Here is a 19,769-nt window from a genome sequence, read left to right as displayed (position 1 = left end):
GTGACGTCAGAGCCAACGCCCCCTCCTCCGCTCCCGCCGGCGCGCGCGGGTCTCGCGAGACTGCGGTGGGCGGGGCCGGGCTGGGCCGGGCCGGGCCGGGGGGAGGCACAACAAACATGGCGGCGGCGGGAGGCGGGAGCGGCGCGGGGCGGCGGCGGTGAGTGCTGCCCGTCCTCCCCTTCCCGCTCCTTTCTGCCCTTCCGTCTCCTTCCCGCTCCCTTTCCCTCCCTCCTTCTCCTTCCGGGGCCTCCTTGTGCCGTGATGGAGCCGGGCAGGGGGCAGCGCTTGGGGAGGGCCGCGCTGCCCCGCCGGGAGCGGGGCCGGGTCAGCGGCGCAGCCCCGAGGCTGCTGCCTTGGTGCGGGGCTGAGGAACACGGGAATCAGAGGGATCGCAGAAATTACAGAGTGGCAGAAATCACAGAGTTACAGAAATCGCAGGGTCACTGTAATCACAGAATCAGAGTGGGTGAGGTTGGAAGGAATCGATCCGGGGCCACCTCCCTGCTCAGGCGGGGCCATCCCCGGGCACACGCGCAGGTTCTGGGGTATCTGCCCTGGGGGAGACTCCGCACCCTCTCCGGGCAGCCTGTTCAGCGCTGTCACCCTCACGGTAAAGAAGTTTTTCCTCGTTGAGGTGGAACTTGGTGTGCATCAGTCCCTGCCCGTGGCTCTGGTGCCACTGCTGGATCCCGGAGCAGAGCCTGGGCCCTGCTGGGACAGCCAGGGACAGCCAGGGACAGCCAGGGCACTGCTCTGATACCCAGGGACAGCCAGGGACAGCCTGGGCACTGCTCTGACACCCAGGGACAGCCAGGGACAGCCTGGGCACTGCTCTGACACCCGGGGACAGCCAGGGACAGCCAGGGCACTGCTCTGACACCCAGGGACAGCCAGGGACAGCCTGGGCACTGCTCTGACACCCGGGGACAGCCAGGGACAGCCAGGGCACTGCTCTGACACCCAGGGACAGCCAGGGACAGCCAGGGCACTGCTCTGACACCCGGGGACAGCCAGGGACAGCCAGGGCACTGCTCTGACACCCAGGGACAGCCAGGGACAGCCTGGGCACTGCTCTGATACCCAGGGACAGCCAGGGACAGCCAGGGCACTGCTCTGACACCCAGGGACAGCCAGGGACAGCCAGGGCACTGCTCTGACACCCAGGGACAGCCAGGGACAGCCTGGGCACTGCTCTGACACCCAGGGACAGCCAGGGACAGCCAGGGCACTGCTCTGACAGCCAGGGACAGCCTGGGCACTGCTCTGACACCCAGGGACAGCCAGGGACAGCCTGGGCACTGCTCTGACACCCAGGGACAGCCAGGGACAGCCAGGGCACTGCTCTGACACCCGGGGACAGCCAGGGCTGAGCGCCCTCCCAGCTGGGGCTCCTCTCCAAGCTGAGCAGCCCCAGCTCCCTCAGCCTTTCCTGGGCACGGAGATGCCCCAGCCCCTTCAGCATCTTCACTGCCTTTCCCTGGATGCTCTCAGGAGCTCCGTCCCTCTTGTCCGAGGAGCCCGGGGCGGGACACGCGGGTTTCTGGGAGGTTTCCCGTGCCCCTGTCCCTCCCATGAGGCGGAGGAGGAGGAGCGGGATCGAGGAGGCGTTCGGGGTTGGTGACAGGTCACGGTGGCCACCGAGCTGTGCTCCACTCCCTCCCCACCGTCAAACTCCTTCAGGAGGACCGGGAAGGGCTTGGATGGAGTTTGGATTCCTTTCTGTGTTTATTTATTTGCTGTGGAAGAGATGGAACAGAGAACACTCCCGTTTTTTCCCCGGGGTTCCTTAGAAGAAGGTGGGATGCATATGCTCTCAGTAAATTTATTTTATACTGTATACATGTTCTCATGGATACTTTATGCTCTTATAATTACTGCAGGATTACTTCTGACTGTGTGTATGAAACAGCTGGCTGTGCACCATGAACTGCTTTCTTCAGCAGCATTATTTAGGCAGAATATTTCATCCTGGCTGTTCTTTGACAGCAAACTTAGCTCACCTCAGTGCCCCCTGTTGAGTCCAGTAGCTGTGCCTGGGTAGAAGATGAGTAACCAGTGCCCTGCTGCTGGTGCTGTGGGTGTGTCAGCAGAGCTCGGGTAACACCCGGTGTGCTCAGCCCCTCCCTGTGTGTGAAACACGAGCTGGGCTGCTCAGTTTCTGCTAATTAGAATTGCATTTTCTGCTTTGCAGGGGTGACACAGCAAGGATCAGATGTGTGTCATCCTCCCCTGAGAAGGAGAGCTGCTGGCTGTGTAGCTCTGAAAGATGCCACATAAAATGACAGAAGTGTTTGAGCACACAGATGGGAGCTTTGGGTCATGTTCAAATTGTGGTGACTTCCCTATGCTGGTGTAAAGAAAAGGATGAGTGTTCTCAGGATAAATCAATGAGGTAGAGGAAGGAAGTTTTATGCAGTGGATCCCTATCCTGTTTATGAAATTTGTTGTCATTTTCTTTCAAAATTAAATGTTTCTTAAAAGCAATCAGTGCAGTCAAATAAGGTTGAGAGAACTGGGGTTGTTCAGCCTGGAGAGGAGAAGGCTTTGAGGTGACCTACTTGTGGCCTTTCAGGACATGAAAGGACACAAAAGAAAGATGGAGAGAGACTGTTTACAGGAGCCTGGAGTGACAGGACAAGGGGAAATGGCTTTAAACTGACAGAGAGCAGAGTTAGATGGGATATTGGGAAGGAATTGTTCCCTGTGAGGGTGGGCAGGCCCTGGCACAGGTGCCCAGAGCAGCTGTGGCTGCCCCTGGATCCCTGGCAGTGCCCAAGGCCAGGTTGGATGGAGCCTGGAGCACCTGGGGCAGTGGGAGGTGTCCCTGCCATGGCAGGGGTGGCACTGGGTGGGATTTAAGGTCCCTCCCAACCCAAACCATTCTGGGATTCTCTGGAATAAGTTTTAGTGCCTTACCCAAAGGCACACACAGATCTGCTAACACAAACCTTTGGTGTTGTTTTGAATGGTTTCATTTTAAATTGTTATTTCTTATTATAATTCATGGAAAGTTGGCCTGGTCAGGACTCTGTGTTACACTGCCCTGTTTTTCTCTTCATATCTTCAATATTAGAGATATCTTTAATATTATAATTAATATCCTGATCTCTTTGTTTTATTGCAGGAGACACCAACAAATGGAACACAAATTAACTTAAGCCTACAGGAGGCTGTGACACCTGGAAGAGGGTGGGTAGGTAGGTAGGTAGATACATAAAGATGTGTTCTAAACTAACTTAATGATGATAATTAATGCTGGGAATTGAACACACTCAGGTAAGATGGGAAAGAACATCCTCATGTGGATGCCAAAAATGAACAAACATCTGTAAGTTTGGACACACAGGAGAAGATATTTAAATGTGGTCTGGAAGTCAGAACTTGAGTTCCTGTAGGTCACCTAAGTACCTATTAAAAATAAGGAATATTCTTATTGAAATGGTCACATTGTAAATTATTTCTGATTATAATCTGCAGAAATAATGTGACAAACTCATTTTCCTTCCAAATGCATCCCAAACTCTGTCTTCCCAAATTCATTGTGAATTGGGACTCTATAGAAGTTTGTTATTTGCACTCCCCAAAACCAGCCTGACCACTGATTTCTGGGGAATATTTTAATGATTTCAGTGCAAAATAATGGACTGGAATAAGACTTTTACTCAGGATAAGAAAGTCAGATTTTGGGAGAACTGTGAAACAATGCTTTGTCTAAGGCTTCTTTCCAGCTTTGCTAATCACCAACATTCAGTTGTTTCCCCACATTGCAGCTCCCATAACTGACTGACCCAAATCTGGGGTTTTTGGAGCCAGGTGTTTATTGGAAAACAGAAGTGAGTGAGAAGTGTCCTTCAGGTGACATCCAGGAAGCAGAGGATGCAGTCTTTGAAAAACTTTTATTGGAAGTGTGATTGTTTTAATAAAATTTAGAACAGCAGAGTGTTAGATTCCTGTCTTTCAAACACAAATATTTTTCAGGTTTCTTTCTTATAACTGATGTGGGTTGGGAAGAGTAATGGACTCACATTTCCTTTTTATTCCCTCTAGGAAAAGTGGAGAAGCTGTGCTCTGTGCTTTTTATCTGACGTGTTGAGGTACATTTTGGAGCATGTTTGCTACTTAGCAGGGAACTAAAATCCAGGTATGATCCATTCTTTTTATTTTTTAAAAAGGCAGGTTGATTTTCATTACTATGTGTTTTTTAAAATTTTATTTACTATTTTTATTATTATGTTGTTTACATGTTGCTGAAAGGGATTTCCCCATAAATTGTATTTGGTGATCTTTAATGAGTTAAAAATTCAAAACCCAATATTCTTATGGTTGCAGATTTGCTCTTTGACTCAGTGTAGTGGGTCTAATGCTGGCCAAATGCCCATGCATGCACTAAAAATTATTTATTTACTCATTTCCTGCTGTGAGATATGGATTAGGAGGGGGAGGGCAAACCAGGCTCAAAACTTTAAATGGTATAAAGAAAACTTTATTAACAGAATTAAAATAAAAAATAAAATCAGAACAAAAAACTTTCAGAACACTTCTTCCCCAATACTCTCTTTTCTTTCCCACAGACAAGAAAGAGACAAAAGCTGTAAAGAGACAAAACCTGGGACTTTCAGTCAGTTTACCACCTCTAAAATAATCTTTCTTCAGTCCACCCAGGGAGAGGAGTCTCTCTTGCCATGCCATGGAGACTTCTCCACAAGAAGCAGTTCTCTTGTGGCTTCAGTGTCACAGCAAATCAGCTGCCAGGAAGGGAAAATCTGTTTGCAGTGTGAAAATCCCACGAGTTACAGCTTTCCCAAAGCTGCTTTCATGGGCCATGATAACTTATGGGGCACTATTTTATGGATGCATAAAAACAAAATTACTCCACTTTTATCTCTGGGAGCAGAGGTTTTTCTTCTTCTGTCCCTGGGACAAAGTTTCCCATCTCTCTCTGTTCAAGGTTCTCGTTGGGTTACAGCTTTTCAGCATCCACACACTCCAGGCTGAGTGTCCTTCTCTCAGAAGCTGCATCCCCCCATGCACTTCATGAGCTACAGGGAAAAAACAAAGTCTGATAGATGAAAAATATATCTTCACCATTGCCTCACAAAAGAATTTCAGCCCAAGACTAAGGCATCTCCTCAATCCTCTCCCATCTAGAATTTGACTCCTCCTTCACTGCCCTCAGTGTCTGTGTTGTTTTCTCTACGTGTCTTCACCCTTTCCTTTTCCTGACTCAGGAGAGAATTGGTGTGTTCAGGTGCTGGGACAGTCCTGGCAGCACAGCCTGGTGGTGGCCAGGAAAATCCCAGCCCAGCAGTGAGCCAGCCTGGCCATGAGTGTAGCCATTATATTTTCTGAAAAATCCCTTTCCCAGGATTTTTCTCCTGAGAAACTGAGAGGCCTCAGGAGCATAATGTAAACAATGGTTATCTGCTGCTGTGGAATGCAACAGGTGCATCTGGGATTGGTCTCATGTGGTTGTTTCTAATTAATGGCCAATCACAGTCAGCTGGCTCATACTCTCTGTTCAGTCACAAGATTTTATTATCATTCCATTCCTTTCTATTCCTTGCCAGCCTTCTGATGAAATCCTTTCTTCTTTTATTTTAGTACAGTTTTAGTATATAATTTTCTTTTAATATAATATGTATCATAAAATAATAAATCAGCCTTCTGAAACATAGAATCAACATTCTCATCTCTTCCCTTGTCCTGGGACCCCTGTGAACACCACCACACATGAGAGGCCATCAGCCCCAAGTCCTCAGGGCCCAGCCCATTAAATGTGTTCTCATAGAGGCGTGTTCAGCTCTTCTAAGTGGTTTAAACAGGTGTCACTCTTCCAAACTAGCCTGCTGATTGGTTAACCAGATGTCAATCTTCAAATCTAGCCAGCTGATTGGCTCTTCAAACTTGGCAGCTCATTGGCTCCACCCAGTCCCCACAGGGAATCACCCCCTCAACTGAAAACCGGACTTTGTTAAACCACGACACTCAAACTGTGTGATAAAAGTAATTCTTCACTTAAAATCCAGCCCAAATCCTGAACTTGTTACTATGAATGCAGCCAAATTCAATGACACTTGTGTTCTGAAAACATTTTTCCTTCTAGGCACGAGAGGTTATAAATGAAAGAGTCAATATGGGGGAAAAGAAGGCAGAACCGTTGGATTTTGTGAAGGATTTTCAGGAATATCTGACCCAGCAGACCCACCATGTCAATATGATTTCTGGATCAGTTACTGGTGACAAGGAAGTAGAGACTCTCCAGGGAGGTGAGTTTTTTCCAGTATCATAAATTTGATATTTTTGAGAGTGACTTCAGTGTTCACAATCCAGGTAATGCTGCTGTATGGAAGCATTTTTGATAGTCATTTTTGTGTCACAAAGGATGTGTATGTAATGTGAAGATTGCCATAAGGAATCTTCACATTAATCCATTTGACAAAGGAGGCAAATTGATTACCTTTGTTTTAATCAGGGAATGTTTTTTATAATTCTCTATATTTAAAAACCAAGGGCTGAGAGAAGCAAAAGCTCTTTGGCATTTGCTCACAGTGTGATGGCATCCCACAGATTGTTCATTAAAATCTGTGTTGCATTGTTCACAGCTGGGACAGAAGGTGATCAGAATGGCCTGGATCATCCTTCTGTTGAAGTTTCACTGGATGAAAACTCAGGAATGTTGGTGGATGGCTTTGAAAGGACTTTTGATGGGAAGTTAAAGTGTCGATACTGTAACTATGCCAGCAAAGGAACAGCACGGCTCATCGAGCACATCAGGATTCACACAGGTATGGGATCTTCTCTCTGCCTGCCTGGGAGCCCTTGGGGGTTTGCTCTGCATTGGGATTTCCATGGCAGCAGTTGGCAAATTCATCCTGCTCATCAGTCACATGACAGGGATTTAGAAATTGAGCTGGCACTCGAGATAGGAAGAGTAAGAAAATTTTTGATTTCAGCTCCTGAACGCACATCAGATCCTTTAGGCACTTCTGACATTGCAGACTTGGATCTGTAACTCCTGGAGGATCAGCCTACCAAGGGAAAATCAGAAGTGCTGAAGTGCTGCCTTACAAAAGTGTTGGCTGGCCTGTTATTATATGTTACTCACATTAACTTTTTAAAAAATCCTCAGAAAACTTTGTATCTATACATTTCATTTGATAGAAGAACAAAGTTCTGCATGTGCACAGGAGATGATGGTCTCCCTGGTCATCATCCCATCTGGAAGAGAATTCTTAACAATAACAATAATTAGCAATAATTGGTGGGCCTTTATAGTCTGTTTTTATAAAGGAATGCCCTGTACCTATTTAAACTGTGCAAATCCCTACTAACATTTATTATTATAAGTAACTATATGGGAGTAAAGTTTAGCATGAAAGCTTCAATGTAAATTGAAGGGCCCTGAAATATTTAGTTTTTCTGTCGTGAGAAAAGTTAAAAATGTACATGTTCCTACACAGAGATTTATAGGGTCTTTTCTTCCTCTGTTGTTTAGCCATGCAAATATTCCTGTTCTGCACAACATTCTAGATGTGGAAGTACAAAGCATAGTAATAAAAATAAAGTTATTGGTAGAATATTCAAATGTGAGGGCATACCATCAAGTTTGTGTCTGGTATCAGGAGTGAACAGAAAAATTATCAACTGTGGCTTGTTAAAGAGCATTTGCCACTGTTGGATGTATAAACCTGAAAAGCAAAACTGTCATAAAAGTTAAAATATCCTGAACTGTTCTGAAAGCTCCAGCTTCATGGCAAATGAGAGAAAACAAAAATAGGTGCTTGTGAACTCTGTCAAGTGTATCACACCAATACAGATGACTTCAGGGTGTTAAACAGAGCAGAAAAAAATCATGTCCTGCAAAGAATGAAAGTTTTTACAGATTTCCAGTTGATGTGATTGTAGCTCTCTCAGATGCAGTTAATCTCCTCAGATTCTCACTTTGCTGGGAGCCATTCCTTCCACACAGGAGCTCCCTGGGTGCATTTTGGGAAAGCTGGAGCTCCTTCACTGGCCCTGCAGTGCTGGCTTGTTTCAACAGGGCATAGTGGGGTAGGAAATGGCAACCAGCCAGAAATCACAGAGTTCTGGGGTTCAGATTCTGAAAGACCTGGTAAATTCTTCTCTTTTGTCTTCTAGAACAAGAAAATAGTTCTTTTGGTTTGGTTTTCCTGGTTTGGTTTGGTTTGGTTTGCCTGGTTTGGTTTGTTTTTTCACTCAAGGGAAGAAGATCCAAGGCCTGAGTGTTGTTTGCCTGGGAGGCTGGCAGAGGGCCAGGAGATGCTGCTTGTGCTGTGAGGGCTCAGATGAGTCAGCACTAAAGTGGGGAAGTGGCAGCTGCCTCACAGCCTCAGAGCAGTGTAAATAAACAGGTACAGCATCCTGGACTTGTGCCAAAGGAATTGTGACCAGGCATGATCGTGCAACCATCATTATTATCATTATTAAGTGCAGCCTACTGCAGGATTGGCTTCATGCTGGGTCTGACAGCAGGTAATGAGTAGTTCACCAGCTGTGTTGTGCTACATGTGATGCAAAACTTTTATCTCTGTGCAACCAGTTTAGAATGAAATCAGATTGACAAACTCCCTGCATTCACACAGAGTTTGCCAATCTTCTCATACCATTTTATCAAGTCTCCAGATCTTTACTCATCCTTGTGTGTACATATATGAGTGCAGAGAGATGCTCATGGAGAAATCATGGTTTTGCTTGGTGCTAAGAAGGTACTTAGAGGTAGCACAAAAATTGATTTCTTTCCTCTTGGAGAGCCAGTGATGTAGGGGGAATAAAAGAAATCTGTTTGGTATCTGAGACTGTGATTCCAAACTCTGGAATGCTCATCAGTCACATGACAGGGATTTAGGAATTGAGCTGGCACTCGAGATAGGAAGAGTAAGATGATCTTTCATTTCAGCACCTGAACACACATCAGATCCTTTAGGCACTTCTGACATTGCAGACCTGGATCTGTAACTCCTAGATCAGTCTACCAAGGGAAAATCAGAACTCCTAAAGTGCTGTTACAAAGCTGTTGTCTGGCCTGTTGTTATGTTATTCACATTAACTTTTTAAAAAATCCTCAGAAAACTTTGTATCTATAAATTTCATTTGATAGAATAACAAAGTTCAGTATGTGCAAAGGAGATGATTGTAGGAATGATGGTCTCCCTGATCATCATCCCATCTCCCATCTGGAAGAGCACACAGCTCTCCTGGGAGTACCTGGCTTTTGATTTCTGTTCCAACTCTTTAGCCAGAGGATCCTTTTCCAAAGCTCAGTCCTTGAGTGGCTGTGTGTGTGTGTGGGTTATTTAGGTGGTAGTTCCAGGGTGTTTAGGAGTAGGGATGTTTGGGAGGTCCCAAGTCGAAAGCGAAGGAAGCCAACCCACCTTGTCGTTGATCAGCATTGAATTTGATTTATTGATCAATCAGCCACTTTATATAACAGTGTTAATTAACTTCATGCATATTGCAAAATCCAAGCTCATGATAGGTTAACAGAGAAAACTCTAACCCCTCCTTTTGTTTTACAATACCTATGATTTGTTTATTGAAAACAGGACCAGCGTTCTCACTGTGATATGAAAAGTTCCCAAAACCTCCATATCTGTTCCCAGAGTAGCTGTCTTTTCCCAGAGAGCCCAAGGACAGAGTGTTTTGCCTGTTATGGGAAGACTGTCTGAGAATCTTATTGTTTATAAAGTGGTGCTTGAGAGAGCCTAATTATTTATAGAATCAAGCCTGGGAACTGCTTTACAACTACCTTTTACTTTTCCCTCAACTGTATACCTTCATGGCCTCTTTCTTTAAGCCATGCTAGAACCAGACTCTCCACAGTCCCAGAAGGATACCCTCCCTCAGAGTTCTCCTGAAGAGCAGTGACATTTTGGTGGTACAGAATTCCTGTGCTCCCCTGTGCCCTCCACGGCTGAGGGGGAGCTGGCACCACACAAACATCACTGCACTCAGTCCTTGGTGTCGTTGCTGCAGTTCCCAGGCAGGTTGGTGTGTTACCCTGGTTCCCCTCAGGATTTTTCTGTGTGCTGCTGATCCCTGGGTGGGGCAGAGCTGTCCCAGTGCTCCCCACTCCCCCAGGACACCCAGCTGAGCTCGAGGCTGGCCGTGACCGAAGCTGCACCAGCGGCTCCCAGCGAGCCGCACACAAAGCCTGTTCCAGGCTCCGAGGTGCTGTGGGCTAACCTGTTCTGATTTTCCAGGGGAGAAGCCACACAGGTGCCACCTGTGTCCCTTTGCCTCGGCCTACGAGCGTCACCTGGAGGCTCACATGCGGTCCCACACCGGGGAGAAGCCCTACAAGTGCGAGCTGTGCTCCTTCCGCTGCAGCGACCGCAGCAACCTGTCCCACCACCGCCGGCGCAAGCACAAGATGGTGCCCATCAAGGGCACCAGGTCCTCCCTGAGCAGCAAGAAGATGTGGGGGGTTCTGCAGAAGAAGACCAGCAATTTGGGCTACAGCAGGAGAGCATTAATTAATCTGAGCCCGCCCTCCATGGTGGTGCAGAAACCAGACTACCTTAATGATTTCACCCACGAGATCCCCAATATCCAGACTGAGGCGTACGAGAGCATGGCAAAGACCGCTCCGAGCGGGGGCTTGCCAAGAGATCCACAGGACCTCATGGTGGATAATCCTTTAAACCAGCTCTCCACCTTAGCAGGACAGTTGTCCAGTTTGCCGCCTGAAAACCAAAATCCAGCCTCTCCTGACGTCGTTTCCTGTCAAGATGAAAAGCCTTTCATGATACAGCAGCCTGCTGCACCTGCAGTAGTTTCAGCTGTGTCAGCAAATATCCCTCAGAATTCCTCTCCAACCAGCCCTGACTCCCGGCCCGCACACAACCAGAGGAACTATAGTCCCGTGGCAGGGCCCAGCAGCGACCGCAGTGCCCACACCAGTACTCCCAGCATCAGCAACAGCCAGCCCAGCACTCCAGCTCCAACCCTGCCAGTGCAGGACCCTCAGCTCCTGCACCACTGCCCACACTGTGACATGTACTTTGCAGACAATATCCTTTACACCATCCACATGGGATGCCATGGATTTGAGAATCCTTTCCAGTGTAACATTTGTGGGTGTAAATGTAAAAACAAGTACGACTTTGCTTGCCACTTTGCAAGAGGCCAACATAATCAACATTGACTGAGAACATGCTTTTGTTTAGTTTTTTAACATATTACAGTCTATTTTTCATACTTGCTGATGGAAAGCTTGCACATTCCCATAAGGAATCTTCACATTAATCAGTTCGACAAAGGAGGCAAATTGATTTCCGTGTTCTTGTAAAACTTGCCAGGGAAATTTTGTATCAGATTCAGTTTCTGTTTTATATGTAGCCTTTCAAAAAAAGCCAAGAGTGCTGAAGGGTTGGAATGCATTTACATGCTGTGGTTGCTAAATTTAAGTTGCTTGCACTTAATCCCAATAAACATTCTGCAAGTGGAGAAGCAGAGCCTGTGTCCTGAACCACAGGAGGTAATTCCCAGATTGTTCACTAGGCAAGACAAGATGGATTATCCATAAAATAGGAAAGGTCAGTGCAATGACACATCATACAGAGACAGGACAAGGAGGAATGGCTTCATGGTGACAGAGGGCAGGGCTGGATGGGATATTGGGCAGGAATTGTTCCCTGTGAGGGTGGGCAGGCCCTGGCACAGGGTGCCCCTGGATCCCTGGCAGTGCCCAAGGCCAGGCTGGACATTGGGGCTGGGAGCACCCTGGGACAGTGGAAGGTGTCCCTCCTTTAAGGTCCCTTCCAACCCCAACCATTCTTTGACTTTGGAGAAATCCTTAAAAACCTGGCTACTCAAACAAACAGAAGCAATTTTCACATACAAAATCAGTTTGATGTAAAAGTTGCTTTAATCTGATGAAGGTTAATAAGAAGTTTTTGTTTAGTATAGTCTAAACTCTTCATGCTAGGACTTAAACACTAATTTAACTGTTAGCACAAAAGTAGAAGATAACAGGTTATTGTGAATAAAACTGGTAGAAAAGAAAGAGCTAAAAGCCTGTCATTTATGAGTTATAAAAACAAAAAAGTAAGAAACCTTATTTTATCTACACTCTACAAAATTTTCCATGTCATTGTTTTTTCAGGAGGCAATTTTTAGAGAGATAATGAAGAGCCTGTAGAACTAATATATATTCTGTGAGATTTCTAACTGCCTTAAACTGAGTTGTACAGATATTTAAAATTTGCACAATTAGACTTCTGTCCTGCTGATAGAAGTTCTGATAGAAACAAACAAGAAGTTTACAAATCAAACTCCTTTGTTCAGTTTTATGTTGGGCCAGGCTACAACTGAGAGGTTGCCTGTATTTTTGGGAGTTGTATAATCCAGTTTATTGTGAATTTCAGCTGACTTGGAGGCCTGGTTTGTCCCCTCTCCCAGGTTTGATGTCCTTTGGGTGTGCTGGGAATGAGGGGAAGCAGCTCTGGCTTTTTGGGCTCCATGTAGGATGCAAAGGAAAAACTGACTGACTACACTGAAGTTGTTTTTAGGAATTGTGGATGGCAAATAATAACTGAAGTTGTTTATTTTGTTTCATAGTGTACACTCATCTTTAGAAGCCCTCAGGCTAAAGGACAGGCACTTTAATATAAACCTGAGTAAAACATCTAATTAAAATGAATAATAACTTTATGTGCTAGATAAGAATTTGAGACATTAAAAATAAAGGAAGAACTGTTACTTTTCCCATATTTAGACATGCACTTTTACCTTGGTTTGTCCTACTTGAGACCAATTAAAGCTTCCCTTGTATATTTCCCTTTTCCTATCAGCAAACCATGTTTTGTTAAAAGCAGGGAGATTTTATTAATGTTCCACAAGTCAGAGGTTGGAATCTCAATAGGAAATGTTTGGCTTACTCAAATTTATATTTTTATGCTAAAACTTCCAGAAACCAATGGAAAAACTTACAGTGATCAGGGTGAGATCAATGCAGGAAAACCACCTGTGTAAGAATTTTAGCTGTAGAAGTAATTTTGACTTTAATTAAATAGAAATTTGGATACCAGATGTGTTTCTGTCTACCTGACTGACCTACAGTTGAATTTCTGTGCTTGAGGAACTGGGTTCTTTCTTGGCTGTGCAGTCTTGAAGTAATGAGGTCAGAAATCTTGCACTGGAGTGGTTCCAGTGTAGTGAAGATGAACAATAACACTGTCATCCCTAAAAATTGCTTTGTTTTCAGGCCTGGTTCAGAATTCGTTCTGCTGGATTTTTAAGACAGAATGTGATTTTCATTTTTCATCAGGACACTCTGTAATTCCAAAATATTTCATTGTTGCTTTATACTTTTTAGATTTATAAGTAAAACTGCAAGTCTGTGTGTGTAAACATCTTCATTTTAAGGAGTAAAAGCTGACTGAAGTGGAATCCAGTTAGAAGTTACTGCTCCTGGACAGGTTTTGGAATCAAAATTTTTTCCAATTAAAGAGGGCAGAAATGGTGGATCACACATTGGACAATTCTACAATTTACCTTTGGCTGAAATGTAGTGTTAAGAGAAGACTGGAAGATTTACAATTATTAATTTAGGGAAGTGGTTTTCCTTGCCTTTTTGGTAGGTGGTGCACTCTGAGCTCTGGCATTCCCAAGGGAACTTGTGGCCTGCTGGAGCTCCTTTCAGGGAGCTCCTTTCAGTGCTGAGTGAGCACAGCAGCCAAGTGCTCCTGCCTCGTGGGTTTTCCTTGCTGGTATCCTGGGGACAGTCATTGCCCTGGGCACACATGTGGTTTCTGACCTCTGGGGCTTCTGCTCACATTGTTAGAGGCTTCTCTTTGTCTCTTGATTTGGTGATTTAGAGAAATGACTCCTGAGCCATGATGGCCTTGGGCAGAATCAGGGTAGGGCACTGATGGAGGAGTTGGGAGCAGGAGGGATCCTGCAGGATCTCATGGCAAAGGGGCCCTTGTTTAGGAGGGGATCCCACTGTGGGGAATGGCCATTCTGAACAACAGAACTCAGTGGGAAAAAATCTGTCCCCAAGCCTTGCAAATGGATGTTGGGAAGGATTTTCCTGCTGCTGCCCAGACACCACTGGTTCTGCTCTGGAGTAGACTAGCTGGGACATCTCTGAATGGTTGAGGAATGAAAAAACTCTTTTCTCTGTTTCTTTGGGCAAACTGCTCATTGCAGGGGGTTCTTGGGCAGCAGCAGCTTTGGTGCTCATGCCCTGGCTCTGCCCCCAGAGCCCTGGGCTGGATCCCTGTGTCCTTCCCAGGACTGGGATCCTGTTCCAGGATCACTCTGTGTGTTCAGTTGGCCAAACACTGCCCTGCCATCATTGTCCCCTCCTGTCAACTGAGCAGCTTTGGAAGGTGTATTTTCCTATGTTTCATAATTTATTCATACTATTGACTATAATTTAAAGTCCAGAGCTGGTACTGGCAAATTCTTTCCAAGTGTGATCCCTTGCACAAGCAGGCCTTACCCAGAGTCAGGGAGGGAGATTTGTCCAGGATTCTGGGATTGAGTCCTTTGTTAAAAGAACTTTTCATATTGAGTCCTCCATGTGCTACTCTGCACTCACTTGTTTTGGTGTTTTTTCTAAAAACCCAGATGCTCACATTATAAGGTAATGGGTGATTAGCATTTTAACTGTTATTAATGGAAGTTTGGAAAGGAGATGGAATTTTTCCATAGCTCAGCTCTGTTCAATTCTGTTAAAGTTGCAAAACATAAACCTTGTGGGGGTTTTGTTTTTATTGTCACAGATTATTTTATAGCTTTGTGGGCATTTCTAACATACACTGTTTAACACACACTCAAGTTTTGAGACTGAATATTCCACTGAACATTTGAATATTTGAACATCTTCATTATCTCAGTTAACATTCAACTGTGAAGGAGGCAATAGGAAAAATATTTGTTTTTTCACAGACACCTGTTTAGACATAAAATGTTGATTGGCTTTTTAATATAAAACTCAGTGCTGGGACACCTTCCAGCAGTATTTTCCAGACAAATAATTTGTTAATGTTTGTTTTGTTCCAGAATGTTTTGGGGGTTTGCTTTTTGTTTCTTTTTGACAAAGGGAATGTAATTTAGAAGTCTTCACTGGCAAGTTTTCTACTAATTTTAAGCTTCTTTGAAAATCTACAGCAAATGATGTTCTGCTGCAGGAAATCTCTCTCCTGCTAAAGCATTTTTCATTGAGCAATCTTTGTGTATGTGCTTCTAAGTACCTACTTTGTTATAATGTACTTCAGTGTAAAGAGCAGATTTTATGCAAAAATGAAAGCTGTTAGAGTTGTAAAATAAATTTTAATGTTAGTGAACATTTCTGAGACGACAAGGTTAATTCTGAAATAACTCTATCTCGTGTAGTTCATGTTGTGAAGCTTTGCTTTTGTAAGATATGAATAAAATAACACTTTCTAACTAGGTCCTATGTCAGTTTTTAATTGCATATCCTTCCAGGGGTGGAGCTGGTGATTTCCCTGGTGCTCCTCCTGGGTTAACTCTTCCTGATTCTGTGAAATTTCAATCTCAGGATGGTTTGCTCTTGGCTTGATCTCCACAGCCAAGAACAGCTTGGTTAGACTTGATTAAAGTGTTTCTCTTCCATTTCATGGGGAGAGGAGGCACAGGGGCTCCAGAGAGGGGAGCTGCACCTCAGATCTCAGCAGCAGTGCTCAGAGTCCTGCATTTTAATACTTGGGACTCCTAAACACCGAACATTCTCTGTGTCATTATTTTAAAATATATTTATTTACTACCTTGGTTGCCTCCTGTTGGAATGAAGAAATAACACTTGTAGCAGGGTCAGAATATTGGCTTTTCAAAGTCTTCCCTTGCCTCAAGTCTTCCAAAAATTCTGCTTTCAGTTTGTTGAGTTCTTCTGCCAGGCTCTTCATCTCACTCGGGAGGATGTTTTTACCTAAAACAAAATTGAAGCTGAACTTTTAACTTCATGCTTACAGAAAAAAAATCACAGAACCACAGAATATCCTGAGCTGGAAGGGACACAGAGGGATTGAGTGCAGCTCCTGTCCCTGCAGAGGCACCCCAGCAATCCCACCCTGGCAGTGCTGCCCGAGCTCCTGGAGCTCTGGCAGCCTCGGGGCTGTGTCCATTCCCAGCACTCTCTGGGGAAGAACCTTTCCCTAAATCCACCCTAAACCTCCCTGGCCCAGCTCCAGCCATTCCCTCCTGTCCCTGTCTCAGGGAGAAGCCTGAACCCAGGCACACAGCTGAGCTTTGCAGTTAAGGACACTGAGCTGCTCCTCCTGTAAATCTGCCCCTGTCCTTACTGCCACGTGTCCCAAAACAATATTAAAATCCTCTAAAATGCTGCTCTGTACTAAATGGCTTTATTAAAGCTGTAATTAATACAGTTAATAAACATGATGCTGGTTTTTAAACCTACAAATTTCTACGTTAACCCTGACCAGAGCTGTGAAGGTGTTGCCTCAGGCACAGCTGCTGGGACAGGATCCTGGACAGTTTATCCCAAGGGAATTTCAGGGCTGTTTCCCAGTGCCAGCTGGAGCTGGGATGGGTGGGCAGGGCAGATGGGTACCTTTGGCATCCTGCATGGCCTCAGAGATGGCTCTCCTGCACGCCTGGTCAGCCTGATGGACAGCACTGGCTGCACACATGGCTCGAGCTGCCTCCTGGCCAACCAGCAAGGAACAAAACAAACAAACAAACAAACACTGAATTTACTTGGCTTTTGAAGTTCCATTTGAGAACAAAACATTAGCAGCACCTCAGGCTGGCACCACTGCCCCAGGTGCTCCAAGCCCCAATGTCCAACCTGGCCTAAATTAGTGTTTAAGTCCTAGCATGAAGAGTTTAGACTATACTAAACAAAAACTTCTTATTAACCTTCATCAGATTAAAGCAACTTTTACATCAAACTGATTTTGTATGTGAAAATTGCTTCTGTTTGTTTGAGTAGCCAGGTTTTTAAGGATTTCTCCAAAGTCAAAGAATGGTTGGGGTTGGAAGGGACCTTAAAGGAGGGACACCTTCCACTGTCCCAGGGTGCTCCCAGCCCCAATGTCCAGCCTGGCCTTGGGCACTGCCAGGGATCCAGGGGCACCCTGTGCCAGGGCCTGCCACCCTCACAGGGAACAATCCCAGAGCTGTGCCCTGTGTCCCAGCAGTGCTACCTTCTGCTCTGTGTCCTCCTCATTTGGCCTCTCTGGATTTTCCAAAGCAGTGACCAGCAAGTTCATGATCTGCTCACTAAAAAACAAACAGGGTAAACCATGGCAATCAACAGATACACTTCTTTTCTTTTCTAATGATGCCACAGGGAAAAAAAAAATTGAAAAGCAAGATTTCAGTTAAATTTTTAAGGCAATCAGTGAAATAATCTGAAATTAAACAATTACAACTCAAATTATTACAACTCAGCCTTAGCATTTCAGACAACTTGCACAGATTTTCAGTGAGAGGGCAGGAATGCTGTGAGTTTTGAGGATGGTGGCTGTGAGCTCCAGCAAACCTGGATTCTGTGTAACTGCCAAAAATCACCACTGGGAATACTTTGTACACATTGTGCAGATTCAATAAGAAGCATCTACCACTGAAAACAGCACTTAGGGAAAACTCTGGCATCAATCAGCAACATACTCATCCTCTGAGATGCCATCAGAACTGCTCAGAATGAGGCTGTGCTGCTCCCAGGGGTTTTTCCTGGGATCTGGCATCTCTATTTTCCTTGCCATTAATTGTATGGTTTGCTCAGGCACAGGGTCACTCCTGAGGCGGTTCCTCTGCAGGCAGCATTCCACTGGACACTCCAAAAATAACTGGCAGAAGCCCAAGGAATCTGAAAAGAACAGAACCAGACATAATTTTATCCTTAAACAGTTCAAGTAACAATTTCTGAGAGCACCATGCAGGAGAAAGGCTCTACATGAATGAGCAGTTTATGCACTGCTTCTGAGCCAGACATGAACACAAATCTGGACAGGCAACAGAATTTTACCTTCAAGGCTGCTCAAGAAATGTGTGAGACAGAACCATGGAATTGTTTGGATTGGGAGGGATCTTAAAGTCATCTCATTCCATCCTTGCCATGGCAGGGACACCTCCCACTGTCCCAGGTGCTCCCAGCCCTGTCCAGCCTGGCCTTGGGCACTGCCAGGGATGCAGGGGCAGCCACAGCTGCTCTGGGCACCCTGTGCCAGGGCCTGCCCACCCTCACAGAGAACAATTCCCTCCCAAAATCCCATCCAGCCCTGCCCTCTGTCACTGGGAAGCCATTTCCCCTGCCCTGCCATTCCATGTCCTTGTCCAAAGTCTCTCTCCAGCTCTCTTGGAGCTCCTTATGTACTGGAAGGTGCTTTAAGGCTGCTCTAGGAAGGGTTTTACACAATCTCCCAGTTTATAATAAGGCAGTAACAAGGTTACATTGATTGCTACTCTATTACAGGTACCCAGCAATCAGAACAACCCACGCTCCGGGAGAGCACGTGAAAGAAGGCGCTGAATTTCCCACAAACATCCTCACGCCGAAGATCAGGGAATAAATAATTACATTTGCGGGCCAGCTGGTACACCTCGTAGCGCATGCTCTGGTAATAGAAGTTGTCATCCAGCAGGAGGACGAGCGGCCGGGAGGCGGCTCCGGTGTCCCCATCGGGGGCGGCCAGCAGCCCCTCCCGGCGGCAGCAGCGCAGGAAGCGCGGCCAGCCCGGCTGCGCGGGGCCGGGCAGCGGCGCCCCGGTGAGCAGCGCCCGCAGGAGCCCCTCCAGGCACTGCAGCAGCTCGCGGCGGCTCTGCTTCCAGCCGGGCAGCTGTGGGGAGAGGAAGGCGAGAGATCACGGCCTCCATCGCCGCCGCTCAGCGCTCCCGGCCCCGCGCCCGCCATGAGGGGACCCGGACCGGCCAGGCCGCGTCCCGTTGCCAGGCAACCGCGGTCGCACGCGATGACGTCACACCGGCGCGCCGCACTGACCGATGGGGACGGGCTGGTGCGGAAGGCCTCGGGGGGGATGAGCTCGTCGTAGGCGAGCAGCGCGCAGGCCCAGCCCCGCCGCTGCGGCAGCCGGCGGCTCAGGGCGCGGCCCAGCGTGGACTTGCCGGCCGCGGGCAGCCCGCACAGCAGGCACAGCCCCACCCGGGCGCCGCCGCCGCTCTCCCGGTGCTGCCGCTGCTGCTCCGCCGCCAGTGCTGCGGGTCCCGCCGCTTCCGCTGGCGCTGTGCGCATGCGCCGGGCCCTCACCGCGGGGCGCCCCCTGGCGGGCGCGGTGCGAACGGCAGAGCCACGCACGGCCCCTCAGACCGGTTCTGGTTTTACCCATTTTTTACCCAATTCTGGTTTTAACCCATATTTTTACCCAGTTCTGCTTTTACCCATTTTTTACCGGTTCATGTTTTTACCCAGTCTTTATCCGGTTCTGCTTTTACCCATTTTTTACCCAATTCTGCTTTTACCCATTTTTCACCCAGTTCTGCTTTTACCCATTTTTTACCCGGTTCTGTTTTTTACCCATTTTTCACCTAGTTCTGCTTTTACCCATTTTTTACCCAAATCTGGTCTTACCCATTTTTTAGCCGGTTCTGGTTTTTACCCATTTTTCACCGGGTTCTGGTTCTGGTTTGACCTATTTTTTTACCCCTTTGTAGTTTTACCCATTTTTTACCCAATTATTCTTTTACCCGGTTCTGGTTTTTACCCATTTTTTACCCAATTCTGCTTTTACCCATTTTTTACCTGGTTCTGTTTTCCCCATTTTTTACCCAATTCTGCCATCACAATAGGCACAAGAATTCTC

The 19,769-nt window shown here is 46.4% G+C and overlaps 2 protein-coding genes across 7 annotated transcripts; one reads left to right on the top strand and one right to left on the bottom strand.

Moving 5' to 3' along the window:
• The first annotated feature begins 104 nt into the window (after window positions 1–104).
• Window positions 105–15,420, top strand: IKZF5 (IKAROS family zinc finger 5). Of its 6 annotated transcripts, none has more exons than XM_058810195.1 (6): window positions 105–157; window positions 3,125–3,193; window positions 4,048–4,141; window positions 6,104–6,266; window positions 6,603–6,785; window positions 10,221–15,420. In XM_058810195.1, the coding sequence occupies exons 4-6, from the start codon at window positions 6,134–6,136 to the stop codon at window positions 11,162–11,164; spliced, it is 1,260 nt and encodes a 419-aa protein (XP_058666178.1). In that variant the 5' UTR covers window positions 105–157; window positions 3,125–3,193; window positions 4,048–4,141; window positions 6,104–6,133; the 3' UTR covers window positions 11,165–15,420. The 6 variants fall into 6 exon arrangements, with proteins under 6 accessions (XP_058666178.1, XP_058666175.1, XP_058666177.1 ...); XM_058810192.1 differs by having other exon boundaries at window positions 120–157; window positions 3,125–3,189; XM_058810194.1 differs by lacking the exon at window positions 105–157 and adding an exon at window positions 354–610 and having other exon boundaries at window positions 3,125–3,189.
• On the bottom strand, window positions 14,554–19,201 carry PSTK (phosphoseryl-tRNA kinase). The gene is made up of 6 exons (XM_058810199.1): window positions 18,950–19,201; window positions 18,530–18,788; window positions 17,620–17,818; window positions 17,154–17,229; window positions 16,559–16,652; window positions 14,554–15,916 (listed from the first exon to the last, which is right to left on the bottom strand). The coding sequence occupies exons 1-6, from the start codon at window positions 19,199–19,201 to the stop codon at window positions 15,729–15,731; spliced, it is 1,068 nt and encodes a 355-aa protein (XP_058666182.1). The 3' UTR covers window positions 14,554–15,728.
• Between the last annotated feature and the right edge of the window lie 568 nt (window positions 19,202–19,769).

Source organism: Ammospiza caudacuta, chromosome 9, assembly GCF_027887145.1.
Source record: "Ammospiza caudacuta isolate bAmmCau1 chromosome 9, bAmmCau1.pri, whole genome shotgun sequence".
Taxonomy (NCBI): domain Eukaryota; kingdom Metazoa; phylum Chordata; class Aves; order Passeriformes; family Passerellidae; genus Ammospiza; species Ammospiza caudacuta.
This window is presented reverse-complemented; position numbering and strand designations above follow the sequence as displayed.